We start from the raw sequence: 17,481 nt of genomic DNA on the forward strand, positions 1-17,481 counted from the left end.
GTCTGTCTTTAGATCCCGGCTGAACATGCTCCTGTTCAAACAGGCACTTGCAGGATATCTTTATCTTTTATTTTTTTAATTTGGATTTATTTTTTCTTTAAAATGTATTTTTATTTTTGTGAGGTAACATTATGTGTCCTCAAAGCATCATTTAAATAAAATATATAATTATTACTATAAATACTTATACTGCTTCGAACAAGGAGGTTGCCATGATTATTGCTTAACTTGCTGGCAGACTTCTGGGTATTTATATTAATTTACATATGTACCTTTGAGTGGCGACAGGGTGGACTAACAGCTGCACTCTGACTCCTGCAAATTAGGATTTATAAAGGAAAGGTGCACAGCCATGTGCGTGCGCGCAGCTTTATGCATCCGATTTATTTATTTTTTTGTGTGCTGCACTTTTCTAAATTTTTCCATCTACCAAGTTTGAGTGTGAAAACTGGCACTCTTTTATGCATGAGGCCCCTGGTCTTCTGTTGGAAGCATTGTGCTATATTTCTTTGAAGTCGTATTCAATTTTACTGAATGAACCACCTTCCATCAACAAATTATTTAGATTCAACCAGTCTTCCCCTGCAAAATGATGCGACAACAGGCTAAAGAAGACGCCTAACTGAGTTTTTTTTGAATTACCAGGCTAGTTCCCCTGAAACCAGTGAAGGAAATGGCATCTCAATGATTGAAAATGTTGTAGCAGCACATATGCTATGGACAGAATCCACATTCCACAAACAGGGTTCCTGAAAAAGTTAAAAACTGAGTGGGTCTAATAGCACTTTGCAATAATCTGATGGTTGACGAACCTCCATATTTGTTGGTGAGCTCATATGTCTATTTAATCAATAATTTAGCAGAAAAAAGGCTTTTAGAATCGAAAATGTTTGGTCAATGTATGGTGTTCAATTAAAATTTGATTAATGTAAAAGCAACAAATATATTGTAATAGAGTCTCACTATGAAAATCTTCAGAATGTTACAAATCAAGAAAGATTTCATCCAACTCTGGCTAAATGCCACTGCTGACCAATGAGATCCCTTTAAGCCTGGTGGAGTATTTCTGAGGGACTTTTCAGGCCAACTGGTTTCAAAGCAACATCTTGCCATCAGGGCATACTGTGGTTACAAACCTCACTAAAAATCTGAAACCCGTAGACCAAATGCTCCATCAGCTGCCTAATAATATCTGCAACTTGGGATTTTATTTTCCCTTTTTCCTACACTGGTGTTACCACATTAGCTTTTTCCTCTGTTGGCTTAGCCTGAGGTATATCTGCCTAGAAGATTGGATCAGAGGACAGCGAGTCGGTCAGAGCCAGAGCGCTTCACGTTCTGCCAGGATCACGCTGTACGTTCTGAACAACATCACACGAGTCCACAACAGTCAACAAACACCAAGACCCGCTGCTCTTTTATTAGCACAGCATGTCGTTTCAACTAGTGGTGAATGAGGCTGAAACGATGCACAGAAAGAATCCAATTACAAAGAATCTCCAAGCAAAGTTATGGACCCATCAAGCAGGGCAGCATGCAAATCTGTTTGTTTAAATGAGAATGTATCATTATGGGCTTTAAACGAAGGTTTTACCACTAAAAGGCCAACATGCGATTGGAAAAGGGGAAGACCATCTGCGTGCTGTTTCTCAGGGTTTCTAAGGAAAGCTAAGAGGCTGGTCCCCCAGTTAATCAATGACTGCCTTCCAGAGTACTCAGGCACACCAAAGGAAGATATGTTGCTGCTCTGATGGCAACACACACACTCAGCAGAAACGTAACATTCCCATCAGTGGGAAAAAATGGCCAGAAAAGAAAATGGCTGGTTGGAAAAAGTGATGATATATCAGAATGTGTTTGACGCCAGCAGAGACCACAAGATGCTCCTGAGCAGCAGCTACACACACACACACACACACACACACACACACACAACACACACACACACACACACACCACACACACACACACACACACACACACACACACACATTCCAGCTGATTCAATTCTGAGGTGGGGTGAGGTACTGGTAATTTAAACCAAACCTGGAGGTTTAAGAAAAGTTATGTCAGATTCACTCAGTTACATGAAAATGTGTCCAAACCGTCAACATCTCTGTCTTAATTTTTTACCACTTTCTCAAAATTTGAGGACATTTTACTTTGAGTTCTTCATCTTTCACAGAAAGAGACTACATGCAGTGTGTTAAGGGGTCCCTCCTTGTGGCGAGTCGAATTCACACCTTTTTGTCACAATCAGTTCCTGCTGCTCTCAGCATCCACAACCTACAGACCAGATGTTCATCCAGCAGGCTGTACGCTGGTGCATATGAGCAGCATGTCAGGGGCCGGTTCTGGCTTGTCTGAACAGATGTTCTCTGCCTCTCTACCCCCACACCACCACCTCCAACCATCCACTTCCCTCACCTCCTCCCTGTTAACTACAGCTGGCTGTTCAACTTGTTCCCTGGAGCAGAAGGCCACAAACAAGAACACTGATTTAGAAGAAGTCAACCATGTAAAAACAACCACCAGAAAAACAATATAGAATAATCACTCCAAGCGTGTTTTCATACCTGATATTATTTACGTCGGGGGCCAAAATTGCAACTTTTGTTGTGTTTTTATCTGGCGCAGTTCGCTTTCATACTGAACTGTGTCACATAGTTGAAACTAATTGAGAAAACTGTTGCACTTCCTTGTCCAATTTCTAACATAAAGGTTAATGGGGGAAAAAGTAAGGACAATATGATCAGGAATTTGTTTTTATAATTGTATGGTAGTATATCTGAAGACCATGTAATATTGTATGCTTTTTTAAACATTACTATGTTTAAAAGACTTAGGTCTGCGCATACTCAAAGCAAATGTCGGTGCCAAGGTTGACAACAAGTTTATGAGGTTGAGAATTTGCACAACCAGTCAGAAAGATGCCATTTTGTGCTGCACTAAGAGGCAGCACAAATGAAGGAATTTGTCACAAGAAATATAGGCAATCGGTACTCTTGGGTATGAAATCTTAACCGTTGGCAGACAGTGCATGGAGTCTCCATGGTTCACAAAACAAAATGCCTTAGTATGTGGGAGCCTTAAATATTGATCTGCCAACATATTTGAGCTCGAAACCATTTCGAAACAGATCCTTTCTCTGTCCTTGTGGTTGCTTCATTTGTTCCAACTAGGAGGGTGTAGTTTTACTAAAAGACATTTCCCATGATCCCTTTCTCTTTATAAATTCCGAATGGGACCAGGCAAACTTGGGAAAAGAAATACGAGGGGCTGATTGAGAGGAAAGCTATAAGATTCATCTATGATATACAAACAAATGGAGGAGAGCGTGAGGAATTCGCCCAAAGGTATATTTGTAGAGTCTAATGAGCCTCTCGTTCAGGAACCTGCTTTGACCTGGGGACAGTCAGAGGATGTACGGTCACATTCTGTCTACAACATCCAGGAACACACACGCTGACCCACCACAGCGGGGGACACCAGCTGCTATCAGCCTCCTTCCTCTCATCATGGCCCCCATGGGCCCCTTACACCTGTCTGACCTGTGCCTGTGGCTCCCCCAATCCTCCTGGGAGAGCACATCATTCTCATAGCACTCTGATGAGTGTTTGCTGGGGGAGCTTCTCTCTGTCTCTGACTCATCACTTCCTTTCTTTACAACACAGGGGTCAACACAATGTGTCACTGATGACACGACGGAATGGCCACTCTCGTAGAGCAGTGGGAGCAGGTCAGAGACAACTAGGTAGGAAATGTCTAATGGGATCAGGGGTTGTGGCCCCCAGGTGCCAGCAGATATAAGGGGAAGCTCCATTCTCTTCCAGTTAGCAGTTCCAGTTTGGTCGCAGTAGACACCAGGAATAGCAATGAAACAGTAGACAGAGACAGTGTGATCCTGCTAGGCTGGATGGGATGTCGCAGGGCGGGGGTGTATATGTTTGTAGACTATTCATAGAGTTCACATGGAGTCAGGAGGGACGTCAGAACTGTGGGACTGACTGGTTGGAGACTGCAGGTGTTGGGTTGCAAGTCCTGAGAGTCACACCAGCTACAGCAGAAACCTAACACTTTCTTCCTGTAAACTTGAAATATTTTCTCATAACAATTCAACGCCAAGGAGAATATCAAGGACTGGGCACACAAAGATCATCTTAACGGGTTCTCCATGGAAAAGCAGGAGTTTCAATGCCAACACGGAATAATGAAAATCTTAAACACATGCTGTTGGTGTTCTGCAGCGCAGATTTTTAATTCATTTTTTTAAATAAGTAAAAAGAAAAACAGGTCTGTTTGTCAGGTGTGTCAGAAGGATAACTGAAGAAATTTGGCTGAAAATAAAATCTACTTTATTCATCATATGAATTTAAATACAAAAATCTGATTACCTAGCTAAGAAGAAATAAAATCTTGCAAGAAAATCTCAAAAACATGTCATTTTAAAACAATAAACATGTCATTTTAAAACAATAAACATTTTCATCTTTAAAAGGGGTAAAAAAAATAATAACCTGCATTTATAGTGTATTATTAAGTCAGAGGACTCCAAAGCTCATCATCATTCAGCCATTCACACACTGATGATGATGCAGCCATGAGGCAAACTGACAGAAGAAATGCTGCAAGTCAGTCTTTGTCACCAGGCCCCCAGATCACCACAAGCAAACAGGAGCTGGGATTTCAACTAGCAACCACAGGTTGGAAGTTAGCTCAGTTGCTACGTCCTAAGTCACTGTCACCCAACATAAAAAATGAAGAATGAGAGAGAAAGAGAAAGAGAAAAAACATTCTTGTTGTTTTTTTTCTTTTTACCAAAAAGGGGCAAAAATGTGCACAACTTTATACTTTTTTTTGTCTTTATATCTTAATAATATCTCATTTGAAAAGGGTATGTGAGTGTGGTGACTAAAGTTAATATATTCAATGCATATTACTCAATCTTAAAGTGAATTTGGTTAAGTGCAGCACAAAAAAGCAACAGTAATGTCCAAAGTGAGCCCAGAAGCCCAGAAGCTCGTGTGGCCCCCAAACACAACTCAAGCAGAGCACCTTTCTGTACTCACTATAGTTTTATTTCATAAAAAGAAGAAAAATAACAGAAATACATTATTTTCACCAAATATATTGACTTTTTAAAAAAAATAAGAATGAATGAAGGATGAAGATGGAAAGAGAGGGAAAAACACTTTATAAAAACAAATTTTGATTGGCGATTTTTTTTTTCAATTTAATAAAAACGAAAAAAGAGGAAAAGTTTGTGGAGGGTGAGTGTTTTTGTAGATTCACACATTCAACAAGTCTGTTTTTTACCTTGTCAAAACATGCATACCAAGGTCAGTTAAGTTACAAGTAGGTTTTAACTATTGCATAAAATAAATCCTGTCAACCACACGTCTTCTGACTGAAAGAACAACTGGTGCATCTCTGCAGTAGCGATTCATTAACCGCAAGGTTAATGAATCTGAAAACCAGCAACTGCTTCCAAAAACGCAAAGTCTAAAGACTGAAAGCAAACAAAAGTCCGACTTACTTCAGCTCTTCTGAACACAACTCTGCAGTCCCTCCGCTGCTTTCATCGCTTCTGCTCCTTTAAATAAAAACCACGTGTTTGTGCGCGAGCCGCGCTCAGAAACGCCGTTTGTTTGTTTACTGGCTGCTTTTGTCCTCCGGGTCGCGCTGCAGAGGTGATGATCCCGGTAAGCTCGCGGTCCGGCGGGTCATCTGGACGGTCACCGTGGCGGCTGGCCGCCTGCTCACTGTGGATCCCTCCGTGGATCACTCCGTGGATCCTTCTGTGGATCACTCTGTGGATCCTCCGTAGATCCTCCGTGGATCCTCCTCACTCCGCAGCCGCGACGGGACTTCACTCGTCTTTGTCATCTATTTGCCCATTGTCTCCGTGATCCCCCCTCACCCCGCCCACGCTCCGTGAAGACGCGATGTGGCGCGGCGAGGCTGAGCGAAACAGCTGGCTCACAGTGACGTCACAACCCGCGGAGGGAAGGAGAGAGTCAGGGGGAGGAAGAGGAGCAAGAGGAGGAGGAGGAGGAGGAACTGCTTCTGACCGCTTGATTATAGCAATAACCTCATTAGGCAGCTCTCCTATTTTCCTGTCTTATCCTAATCATTAACGAGCAAAGGTTACAGCATACAGACATTTATGATGAGCCATAAACACAGTGGACATAGAGGACGCGTCCTGTCCAAGAGCTCCCTGGAGACACATGAGCCTCTGCAGGAGTTATCACTCTGTGTGTGGCAGGATCATAACCAGAGACCTCCAGATGACCAATAACCCATTACTAGTGATAATGCATACTATCAGTCATTGGCAGGACAGTGCATGCTTCGCTGACACCCTCACCGCTTTTACATGTCTAAAAAGGATTTTAAAGAATGTAAACCAAAAAAAAAAAAAACGAGGCAAGGACTTAAGCCCAAAGGTTTTGACCTGAGTTTCAAAACGCGGTTATCCCTGACATTACTAAATGTTTTCTGGCATTTAACAAATAGAACTAATTCTGGTCATCTCAACTAATCTGAAACAAGAAAACTTTGGTTTGATTTAACTTCAGGGGGTGAGAAAGCATTGCGTTGTACCTTTTTATTCAATGTGTGTAAATAATCTGGTTTCAGCTGAAGCTGGCGATTATTTCAATAAACCAAAACTTTTCCACAGCAAACTGAAGGTGATTGTCGGTGCTGGCAGAAAACACAGTGACGCTACAAACGCTGAACGGTTTCATAATGTTTATGGAAAACAGATAAGCGGCACGAACAACGGATGAATAGAGACTAAAAGATGTTTACATAGGTGCTAGAAACTACATGATGTCTTGATCTGAGCCGCTGAGGTTCAGTAAAGACAACACGCCTTTCCCACTTTGGTCTTTTATTGCTTTGTATCCTGCCTTCTGTAAACTGACTTCCTCTTCACATCCCTGTGATTGTGAACGGATTTCTCTCCACCGGCTCCTCTGACTTCACAGCAAATCCAGGAGAATTACTTTCAAAAGCTTGTCGGGCACATTTGCTTTGTGCAACAATAGCTGCTTGTTGATGCTTGAATTTGTTGAAATCGACCTGCTGACAAGTCAAAGCCTTGAAGAGGTGCAGGTTGCTTCATTAAAAGGAAAGCCAAAGGATTCAATTAGGGGGATTTTTGGCACATGGGACAATCTTGTCCTGGCTTGCTGCGATGCAACCTCTCCACCTATTGATGCCCCCGCTTGTACTGAGAAAACTGAAGCACCTTGTAACGTATTGCTCATGCAATGCATGGGAGTGGCAAGTGACCAATAAAGTCTGATCCATTTCCTGTTGTAAAATTAGATTTGCAGATCGCTCATTCATTGCCCTCCAGCAGCCTGACAGTGCACTCAGGTTTCACCTCACACTCAGTCTTCAACCTGAAACCTCTGGGTTTAGGGTTTCCTCTGTCTGGGGCAGAGAGGGCAGTATAAATAGCACCGTGTCTCCACTCAGGTTACTTTGCCAGAGTCCATGTCCAAATACCAGCAGTGGGAGACACTGACAGACAGTTACATCAGGCACAACACAAACCACTCAGTGCTGCGGATATGACATGATTTATTACGGGGCGGTATTATGTGTTTTCCAGATGCGTAGTGCCATTTTATAGCACAATCAAGTAACTATGTTAACTTCAGTTGTTATAAAATTTCCGTAGAGATCAAATATGACTTAAAAGAAAATTGACTTTGTAATGCAACACCTTGAAATTGGATCTCTGTCTCTTTAAAAACTCCTGCTCTGTCTGAAACTCCGCCTTCAGGAAGTCATCACAACATGGCTCCTCTTTTAACCCTTCAGCAACATTTTACCAGCTTGTATAGGAAGATTAGGTGTTTGCTAATTTCTGCTGGCTAGTCTGAAGGATCTGAGTGGGAGAGTCCTGGGGGAGGGCTGGAAGCTCAGAAGCTTAGATATTGGAGCTACGTCCAACCATGGAGATTAAAGGCTTTCTAAAGCATTCATGAAAGAATCAAAGCAACATTCTGGGTATGGCTTTGATGAGGGAATACGATTTTAACACGACGTACAGCTCGAAAAAAGTTCATTTTACATAATACTGCCCCTTGAAGAAGCCTATGTTAGTTAAAGTGAAGTTTGAGCGATGAGACAGCAGCACAGGGGGAAGTTCACAAGCTGTGAGTAATGCTGAGTAGTATCGCCTTATCTCACCCTCAGTGTTCAGTCTGGCCCACTCTGGCCTCTGGAGGGAATTTCTATGAATTTCAATGACTAACAGTGGAACACTTACAGTTTCACTTCCTCAGTGAAGTCAGTCAGGCTTACAGTGCATTTCCAACATGCTGAATGGAACAATGTTCCTCACTGTTGTACAGCACACAAACATCAAACTGGATAACATGCATGTTTTTTTCCTCTCTCTTCTTAATTGAGTCTTGAGGATTTGCTGTAGTGTTAGGAGGGGCTTGGATGAAGGAAACAATTTTGCAGAAGTGAAAGTGGGTCTTGTTTAATTTGTATGGAGTCACGTCAACGTCAGGTCGTACTGTGATTCCCAGAAAACGTCTGCAAATAACGATGACTCGTAGAAAACAACGGGATACATCTGAATCTCATCGTCTTGAATATCTCCACATATTATCAAATTACAACCAACAATGTTTATTTTAAGGGGATGCCATGACACAAAGAAGAGGATCGTGGTGAAGTGGAAGGAAATGGACACATTGTTTTCATTTGTTTCTGAAATCTGAAAATTATGGCATGTATTTGTATGTAGCCCCTTAAATGCGTTACCTCTTAAATCCCTTAAAATTCAAAATCCTAACCTCTGTGCATAACTTGGTAGAAATCCAGGTGTACTGTGAATGCCTCATAGGTTGTTTAATGCAGTGTTTTTCAAACACTTGAGTCAAAAAAAACTCTCCAGTCAAGCAAATATCAGACACATCCTACTTTAGTCAGAGTATAATTAAATTCCCCTCCCTGTGGTTTTGTCAATATGGATGCTGGTGCTAGCATTGGTTAAGAGCATTTTCCCACCTAATAGTCCAGCAGACTTGGTTTGATTGGTGACCAAAATTGCAACATTTGCTGTATTTGCAGCTGGTGCGATTCGCTTTCACACTGCACTGCGTCAAATAAACCAAAGCATTTGAATAACCTGTCCCCCCCTTCCTGTGGTGGCGCTATACCAAGAACCACTGAATGGAACAACATGCTGCACAACTTAAAATAGCTGCTTTTTGTAGAGCGTCACAGATCCATACCTTGTGACAGACGGGTGGGCTGTTGGACCTGGAGCCCATCGACAGCGCAGAGGTTCCCAGAAGGATGCAATGTGATGACGCCCGAATTGTTCTCGATGTAGCAGTGCTGTGCTGCCACACCAGGGCCCTGGATGTTGATGTCCATGGCACCGTACCCCAGAGTGGTTCGGCCTGAAGGAAGGGGCATGTATCACGCTTCAAAAAGACGGCATCAAAAACAGAACTGACCTCTGATGATGTCAGGTCTACCAAAATATGTATTTTGTAATACGCATATATAAACTTATTTTTATGATGATTTCTGCACATTTGACAGTTCAAGCGATGGCCGAAGTGTCGGCTCTCGCGTTCAAAATGAGAAAAACATTTGACGGTTGTTTGTTATGCAAGAAATACAACAACATAACAGCACATACACCTACAGATCTAATTTCAGTGATAAGAGAACAGTATGATACTTGCAAATTTGATACAGCATTTTTTTTATTGATTTCTTGAGAAGACATTTCAAGAATACATGTCAGGCTCAAAATGGCTAATTATGGAAAAAATCTCAGTGTCTGATTGGATAACCTGGAATAATTGGATTGAATGGGCTATTCATTTAAATAGGGTCTTCATAAAACAACCAAATATAAACTGAGTTAAACTATGATGAATAACATCTGAATTGATCTGATCACCTGATTCTGTTTTGTGTTCTTCTGGAAACTCAAAGGGACTCTGACCTGCACTCTGCCTCCAAAATGGAAGCAATCTTCCAATCAAATGTCACAGATGGAGACAATGCATGACCTCTCAGCCTGGATAAAACCTTCCAATGTAGACATCAGTTGGGTCATATATGAAATTAAGTTAAATAAAGTTAAAAAACAAAAAAACAAAACTGGATGGCAGAAAATGTGAAATGTGGATGTGATTACTTGCACTCTACTCTCTGTCAGCTGTACTTTTCTACAGTGAAGTACTTTAGATCAGTTTTTGTCTCATTTGTCTGAACAAATGAGGTGACCAGCTCACCCTCAGGCAGAGGCAGCAAGGTGATCGCTGTACTCAGTCGTCCACTGCCCAGGCTGACCAGGTGGGGGCGCTCCGCTTGAAACTTCAGCCCCTTTCCAGTCTCGATTAAATCCAGTGGGGTACTCTGCAGACAAGGATTTAACACACAGAACCATGTCAAACATTGTTGATGGTGATGATGTGGCTCTGACCACTGCAGAATGTTACAGCTTCAGTGGATCATGGTCCACCCAGACAGAGGGCCTTATCTCCCATCGATCCTCTGACTTCTCTTCTTTCACTTTTAATATTTAAGTATTTTTAAAAGTCAGTACTTTTTTAATCAAGTAAAAATGTTAATGTGGTTCTTGTGCTTTTACTTGAGTACATTTTGTGAGTCCTTTCTCCACCGCTGGTTCACACACTAGGAAAAGTGCGTGTGTGTGTGTGTGTGTGTGTGTGTGTGTGTGTGTGTGTGTGTGTGTGTGTGTGTGTGTGTGTGTGTGTCGTCTTCCCCCTCCCAGCTCTCCCTGAAGCGTCACCATGTGCTCAGCAAGAAGGGGGGTGAGGGGGTTGTCACCATGGCAACAGCTCTCCACAGTTCTGATGCTGGAGGCAGTTCAGAGAACCAACTTGTGTTGAGCTCTCAGCACAGCCTGAATATAAAGCCAACTCTGCTTTTCAGTGATTTGCTTTTCATTAAATTAATCCCACCGCAGCAGTTTTGTGCAATACCTCCAAGGTTTCAAAACACTGAATAAATTAGTTTTTTTTTCCTGCTGACTTTATGCTTTATGTACCAATACCTCGGTGCTAAAACAGGCATTTCGATATCATTCAGCCCTCTTATTTACCATGACTTATTTCACCCTCGTTTTCTATTTAGTGCATGTGTGAACTCCTACATAAATGAGCTTTCTTTAAGCTAAATTCAGTTGAAATGTTAAAAGCAAGGCGCAAACATCATATTATTCAAACACTGAATTAAAAGAAAGACATCAGTGTGAGGAGCATAGTGGCTGTAGCTAACCTGAAGATGCTAAGACAGAGCTGATTCTGACTGATGCTCAGCTAGAAAACTGATCTCTATTCCAATGGCGGCTGCAGGAGCGTTTAACTGCCAAAGCTGAGAAATACATTCAGGTGCAAGAAACCTTCTCATTATAACTGTGTAATAGAATTTTCCAATTAAATATTTTGTCTCAACATAAAACCTTTTGGGAATTCTAGCTAACTTGAGCTTTTCCAAACATCTGTTCCACAAATGAAGTCTTTGTTTATGATGTTTGGACAACTTCTACCTCAATTTCTACCAGATTGTGTTAAGGATATGAACAAAGTTCTTTTTTTATTTATTTCACAGGCAAAACAGAAGTAGCATTACACGCTTTGAAGTGTACGACTCAAAAACAGATCTCTATGCATAACTTATTTAGGGAAGATCCATTATCTTTCAACAGTATATTAGGAGGATAAATATATGGTGGCCTGCAGAACCACATCATAACAAAGTGACCCAGTCCAAAATTTGCAGGCGCATCCCTCTAAGGGCAGCGTTGGAAGATTAGCAACATAATTTTGGATGCATTTTAACAGCTTTGCAGGCCTCAGTGCTGTACTTTTGAGGTTGTTATATATTTTTATATCTTTACTGTCTTTGACACTGTATGTCAACCTCTGGCTTATTTTAACATTTATCTGGCATATTGGTTACATGTTGTTTGCACTACTTTGATGTACCGTTCCAACAATGCAAGGCTCAACATTTGAACAATGCCAAACACCGCTGGCCCTCAGCCAAACTCGATCAGGCAAAGTGGTTGTGATTATTAATTAAAAGTCTGCATCAATGGACATCTATCTGATACAGCTCTTTGTTTGACTGGGTTTGACCGTTATTAAATGATCATCATGATCCAACGTATTTCTAGTTCATGACATTTCTCCGCTCTTTTATTGTAACTGTCATGTTTTTTATTTTCATTTTATTTGATTATTTCTGGAGCTGTCGGAATATGAGCTCTGATGGGTTTGGACTCATTCAGTAGTGAAGACATTTTATATGAACACATACCGTGACTGTGTCTTTTTGTGCCACTTTTAAGCCTTTATGCTAACATACTTGGTACTTGAGAAGCAATTATTGACCCGGCCACTTGTTTGGCTGTTCTACCTCTGTGTGTGTCCAACTAGGATTATCTAGTTGTGGTGGTCTGCCGGTGAAGTGGGGTCAAGCCTAAGAGGATCACTGAGTTACAGCCTGGCCTGCTGGGAAGGCTAACAGGGAGTAAAGGGAGTAGTGAGTAGCTGCAGGGATTCATGCCGCTGCATCTGCTGTGCGCTGCTGCTCCCAAGTGGTGCATTCTGCAACTGCTTCATGCTCTAATACTTCAGATTGCCCACGTGCACGCAACGCCTTCATACAATCTAATGCATGCAACGTTGGTAGAAAATTTACTAAGGATTTCCACATTTTTGGTTGTCAAAATTTCCTGCATTCAGCCTAATTAGAAACGTCATAAACTAACTTCCATTTGTTAAACTTGAAGTCTTCTCAGTGATTCAGCAGCTTCTAAAAACTGCCAGCAGTAATAAAATCAGTCAATTCTGTCTCTGTGGAGTCATTTTGGCCCTCTTTTAACTCTTATCCGACTTCCAGAAGTAATTACAGTTTTTTTTTTATTTAATGCATTTAATTTGATGTGATAGGCCCACACAAACTTGCCCACAAGCGTTTTACAAATAAAAATATAGAAAAATTTGATGTCCATTTCCTAGTCAGTCTTCTTTATTCTGATAATTCTCAATAAAATCCAGAGTCACATCTCAAAGAAAGGCGTTAGAAGTCCAGTCAAACAGCAAACATCTGGAACAAGGTGCTCCGGTCAGACTATGTCAAAATGGATACAGACATTTGGCGGTGGAAGCGTCATGGTGTGGGAATGTCACTGCTCAGCAGCGACAGGGAAGCTGGTTAAAGTTGTTTGGTACCAAATGTGGAACACTTCAAAGCACATGAATACATATTCTAAGTTCATATTTCACTGATATATTCAGGGATACAGCTGCGTCTGCAAAGCCACTTCACATACTGAGCACTCCAACACAATCACATATGCATAACTTGTTATTATTAGGGCTGCGGTTTGATGCGTTAATCTGAATTAATACATTACATCCATTATATAGGTTAAAAATTTTAATGCAGTTACTCATATTTTTCTTCTTAACGTACAAAAGTCCTAAGCTGGAACTTTTGTTTCTGGTACGCCTGTAAACCTGACGCACAAACGACGTGCTAACAACAGAGACTGATGAAGCCAGTGGGGATTCAGATTTACCTGGAAAACACTGTTGTTGTGTTCAAGTTGTGCTAAAAGGAGTTAGCTTATCAGAGGAGCTATTCAAGCCTAAGATAGCATCGCTATGCTAAACATGCAACAGCAGTACAACGTCAGGGTCCACAGTCCACATTTCTAAAGACGTTCCATGAATGATTCCTCAAGCATCTGGAAGCTGAATGGCTATAATAGAATTTTGCACCAATCAATTGGTTGAATAACCAAACTAAGAGATGAAACATGATAAATATCTTTGTCGTTGAGCTTGTATAACTATGTATCTAATAATTTCGTAGCAAAAAGGATTTTTGACTTGAAAATTTCGCTTATTTTGTCAATAAATAGTTTTTTATTCATTGCAATTAAGTAATTAAGACCTTGCGATTTTAATTGAGTCCTAAATACAAATAAATACAAAAAGATCACTCCTCACACACACACACACATACACACACATAGACTCAAACTCCTCCCCTTAAGGCCTAATCGGATTGTCAGAGACAGCAGGTGGGAAACAAAGACTTCCAATCTCGGGGTTTGTCTAATTACTCAGGGTGCTTAATGACACACTGACATCTGCTATCAGAATCCGCCACAGCTGTGCTGCCTCAGCCGACCTGGAACTTTTTCACCTCTGATTATCATCTGAAGAGAGCTGGAGCAAGAATCTGTCAAAGCCACCACATCAACGGATGCTGTCATTCAGTAAAGACTTTCGTGTTGTAACCTCCAGCTCTCATCTAGTGCTACCTCAAACACATGCACACACACGCACACACCTACACACTCACCTGTAAGACTTGGTGAGTTTTTCGCCCGAGCTCAGGCATGTTCCTGTTGAAGCGATCCATGTCCATGGAGTTGTCCACGTCTTCCTGCGACACATGAAGATCCTGGAAAGCAAAAAGGACAAAGCAGAGACAGAGACAGTGAGAATCCCAAGTTACCCTCAAGAAAGGCAGCAAGGATTCATGTGATGAAGCCTTAAAAGAGCATGTTTGGGCCTTTAGAGATAGAAAAAAAAAGTTTATATTTTCTCCCAAAAATGTCATAAAGATTCCAGAAAATCATGGCAATTTAAGAGTTTCAAAGTCAAAAGAGTTCGACTTTTGGAACTCAGGAATTTCCAATTTTTCTAGACAATTTCTGAGATTAACCTGAATTTTATTTTTCTAGTTTTTTTGAAGTTTCAAACTCACAAATTTCCATGTTTTTTCTAGATAATATCTGGCTTATTTACGATGGCCCTGACACACGGTGGAGGTCTTCTCATGTAAGAATGGGAGAATTGTTTTCAGAAGGTCTGATGATGTTAACTGGGGGTTCCCAGATCTGCCTCCATCGCATCTTAACTCTGATTCATATTGCCCTCACAAAGACAAAACAACAGATGGCAGAGACAAGAAGGTACACACACATTCACACACACACCCACACACACACCCCTCCCCCCCACACACATACACACACACACACACGTTCAGGATCGTCACCTCCACTGAACACACATCAGATCTCATAAGGAGCATTTTACCAAACCCAACCTGGAATCCTTTTGGGTATTTCCATCAAGTCAGCAGCACAAACCCAACCTCTTTTTTTAAAATTATAATTATAAAATCTCACTGTGTATGCTAGCACAAATCTTCAGCAACCACATTCTACGTAAGTGTGAGACGGTCTATTTGTGCAGTCATTAGGTGAGACGTGAGACACGCTGTGGTTTAGCATGCAGCAGACGTTAGAAAGCACATAATTATCCCAGAGATGTGAGTGCGGCGGGGGATGGAAATCTGTTTGCGATGAGCTTCAGCCTGAGGATGACTAAACACCGCAGCAAACATCCTCATGTTTGCTCTCCTGACAGAGCCGCAAAATGATATTCAGACAGTGGAGTCAGCCTGGAGGAAGCGCCACACAGGTTCACAAAGGAGAAGTAAAACAATGTTTGGAAAGTCTCGTCTGTAAACTCGAGCATAGCAAAAGAAAAAATAAAATAAAATAAATAAAGAGCTCGTTCTCTATTAACACCAGTTTTCATTACAGGTTAGTGATATTTACCTGTCTCCAGTTGTCCAGCATGTGCATGGCCTCCATGGCAGAGAGCTGCTGCTGGCCGGCTGAATCCCAGCAGAGTGACCCTAATTTCCCCAGACAGCTTACACACGGCTGTGTGTGTGTGTGTGTGTGTGTTTCTGTATTGGACTGTCTTTTCATTTAAAGCTTCCAGCACGGTGCCTGCAACAGACTACCTCTCAGGAGGTCAGACCTGTTGCTGCCTGCTCCACTAGGGTAACACCTGCATTCCTGAATGGCAGCTCCAAAGGGAGATGTGTGTGTTGGGATGTGCTTGTGTGTGAACTGTGATCACAAGGGAGGACTGAGGAAGAGAACAACTCAAAGGAAAAAGAACAAAGTGATGAGTGAAGTATTTTCAGAAAAATTCCACATGGAGACACCAATGAACTTACTGAACGAGCCAATATTAACTTGGGATGCGTGAAGCGCATCAGAAAAATTGTTTATATGCTCTATGTGGTGTTATCTATCAGAGGTGGACCGAGCCTTGGTGACCTTTCTGGCACCTCCCTGCCCCCACTAGGTTAAATGTTGACATTTATATCCTCGGTTCATGTCACCCTCCCACAAGATTCCACCCTGGGTGGTTGCCAATGTCACCCATATCAGAAACCACCATTGTTATCTTGAGACGGCAACGTGATTCATCCTAACAGCTGCAGCGTGTGACGTTTATTTAAAAAATATGTTTTTTACATATCTGATTCACTTTTCACCATGTTGTGACTGATGACATGAGACAGATCATTCGAAAAAGCTACTCTGTCGCTTCCCTGTGGTCCTACTGCCATCTGCAGAAACACACCACTGGGTCAAACCCCCCCCCAAAAAAACAATCACAGCCAGGAGGAGGGTGTTAACGCTGCTAATCATGCTCAATATGATTGACAGCGCCAATAAAGACCAGAAAACCTCTTAAATCTGCACCAGGAAAAATCAGTGTAGTTCTGAACAAATGAAGAGGTTCAACCTTGACCAATTAACGTCATAAACTGCAGTATGTAGCATTTTAGTTTTTTGATTCTTGTGGCCTTTATTTTTAAGTGCTCAGACAGGGAAGTCGGTAATGAGAGAGAAAGAAGACATGCAATACATGTCACCAGGACGGGATTCAAACCTGTGATGGGCATGTCGAGAACTAAAGCCTCCTTATGTGGGTTGTGCTTAACTCCTGCGCCGCCACAGCACCTTCATATGTAGTGTTCTTAAAAAACAAAGATTTGCAGTTGCTACTACAACCATCTGCAGAAATCAGTAAACATCCAGATCACTTGGTCTTACTAACTCAACTGACTCCTTCCAATGATTCTAACTTTATCTTCAAGTCGTAGTCAAGCAATGACTACCAGTTCAGATGCTTTTCATCAGCAGACAGTTTCTGAATGGCTCAGTCCACGTGACTCTCCATCCAACCTTCACTGGAAAACCAGTTGTGTTTGATGCATAGAGATTGAAAAAAAAAATCAATAAATTACAGATTTTTGATGTCTTCTTTCTGATGTAAAATGCTTTTTGAAGCAACACTGTTTATCTTCTGGGGCTCAAGCAACACACACACACACACACACACAGATCAAAACTTGAGGCCTGGTTGTTTTTTCAAAGCACAATATGGTAGAAAGATCTCTAACTGCCACTTTTAGACACTAATAACTAAAAAGCATATTGTCATTTTTATAGTTCCTTATTTCATTTTACACACCACAGATGAACTCCCACGTTGCTCTCGCTGTGGGTGTTGGATGGCTGCAGACAGAAGAAGATTCCTGCAGCGCTTCCTTCTGAAACTCAAC

The 17,481-nt window shown here is 41.6% G+C and overlaps 1 protein-coding gene across 3 annotated transcripts in view; it reads right to left on the bottom strand.

Moving 5' to 3' along the window:
• The window catches only part of phldb1b (pleckstrin homology-like domain, family B, member 1b), an 80,472-nt gene extending 64,676 nt beyond the window's left edge, over window positions 1-15,796 (bottom strand). For all 3 annotated transcript variants that reach the window (XM_055045722.1, XM_055045721.1, XM_055045723.1), the window contains exons 1-4: window positions 15,671-15,796; window positions 14,401-14,502; window positions 10,290-10,413; window positions 9,270-9,440 (exon numbers count right to left, since the gene is read on the bottom strand). In XM_055045722.1, the coding sequence (XP_054901697.1) occupies window positions 9,270-9,440; window positions 10,290-10,413; window positions 14,401-14,502; window positions 15,671-15,706 (433 nt within the window). In that variant the 5' untranslated portion in view covers window positions 15,707-15,796. The remainder of the gene's footprint in view (window positions 1-9,269; window positions 9,441-10,289; window positions 10,414-14,400; window positions 14,503-15,670) is intronic.
• Window positions 15,797-17,481: the final 1,685 nt, after the last annotated feature.

Source organism: Poeciliopsis prolifica, unplaced genomic scaffold, assembly GCF_027474105.1.
Source record: "Poeciliopsis prolifica strain line A6 unplaced genomic scaffold, Auburn_PproV2 SCAFFOLD022, whole genome shotgun sequence".
Classification (NCBI taxonomy): domain Eukaryota; kingdom Metazoa; phylum Chordata; class Actinopteri; order Cyprinodontiformes; family Poeciliidae; genus Poeciliopsis; species Poeciliopsis prolifica.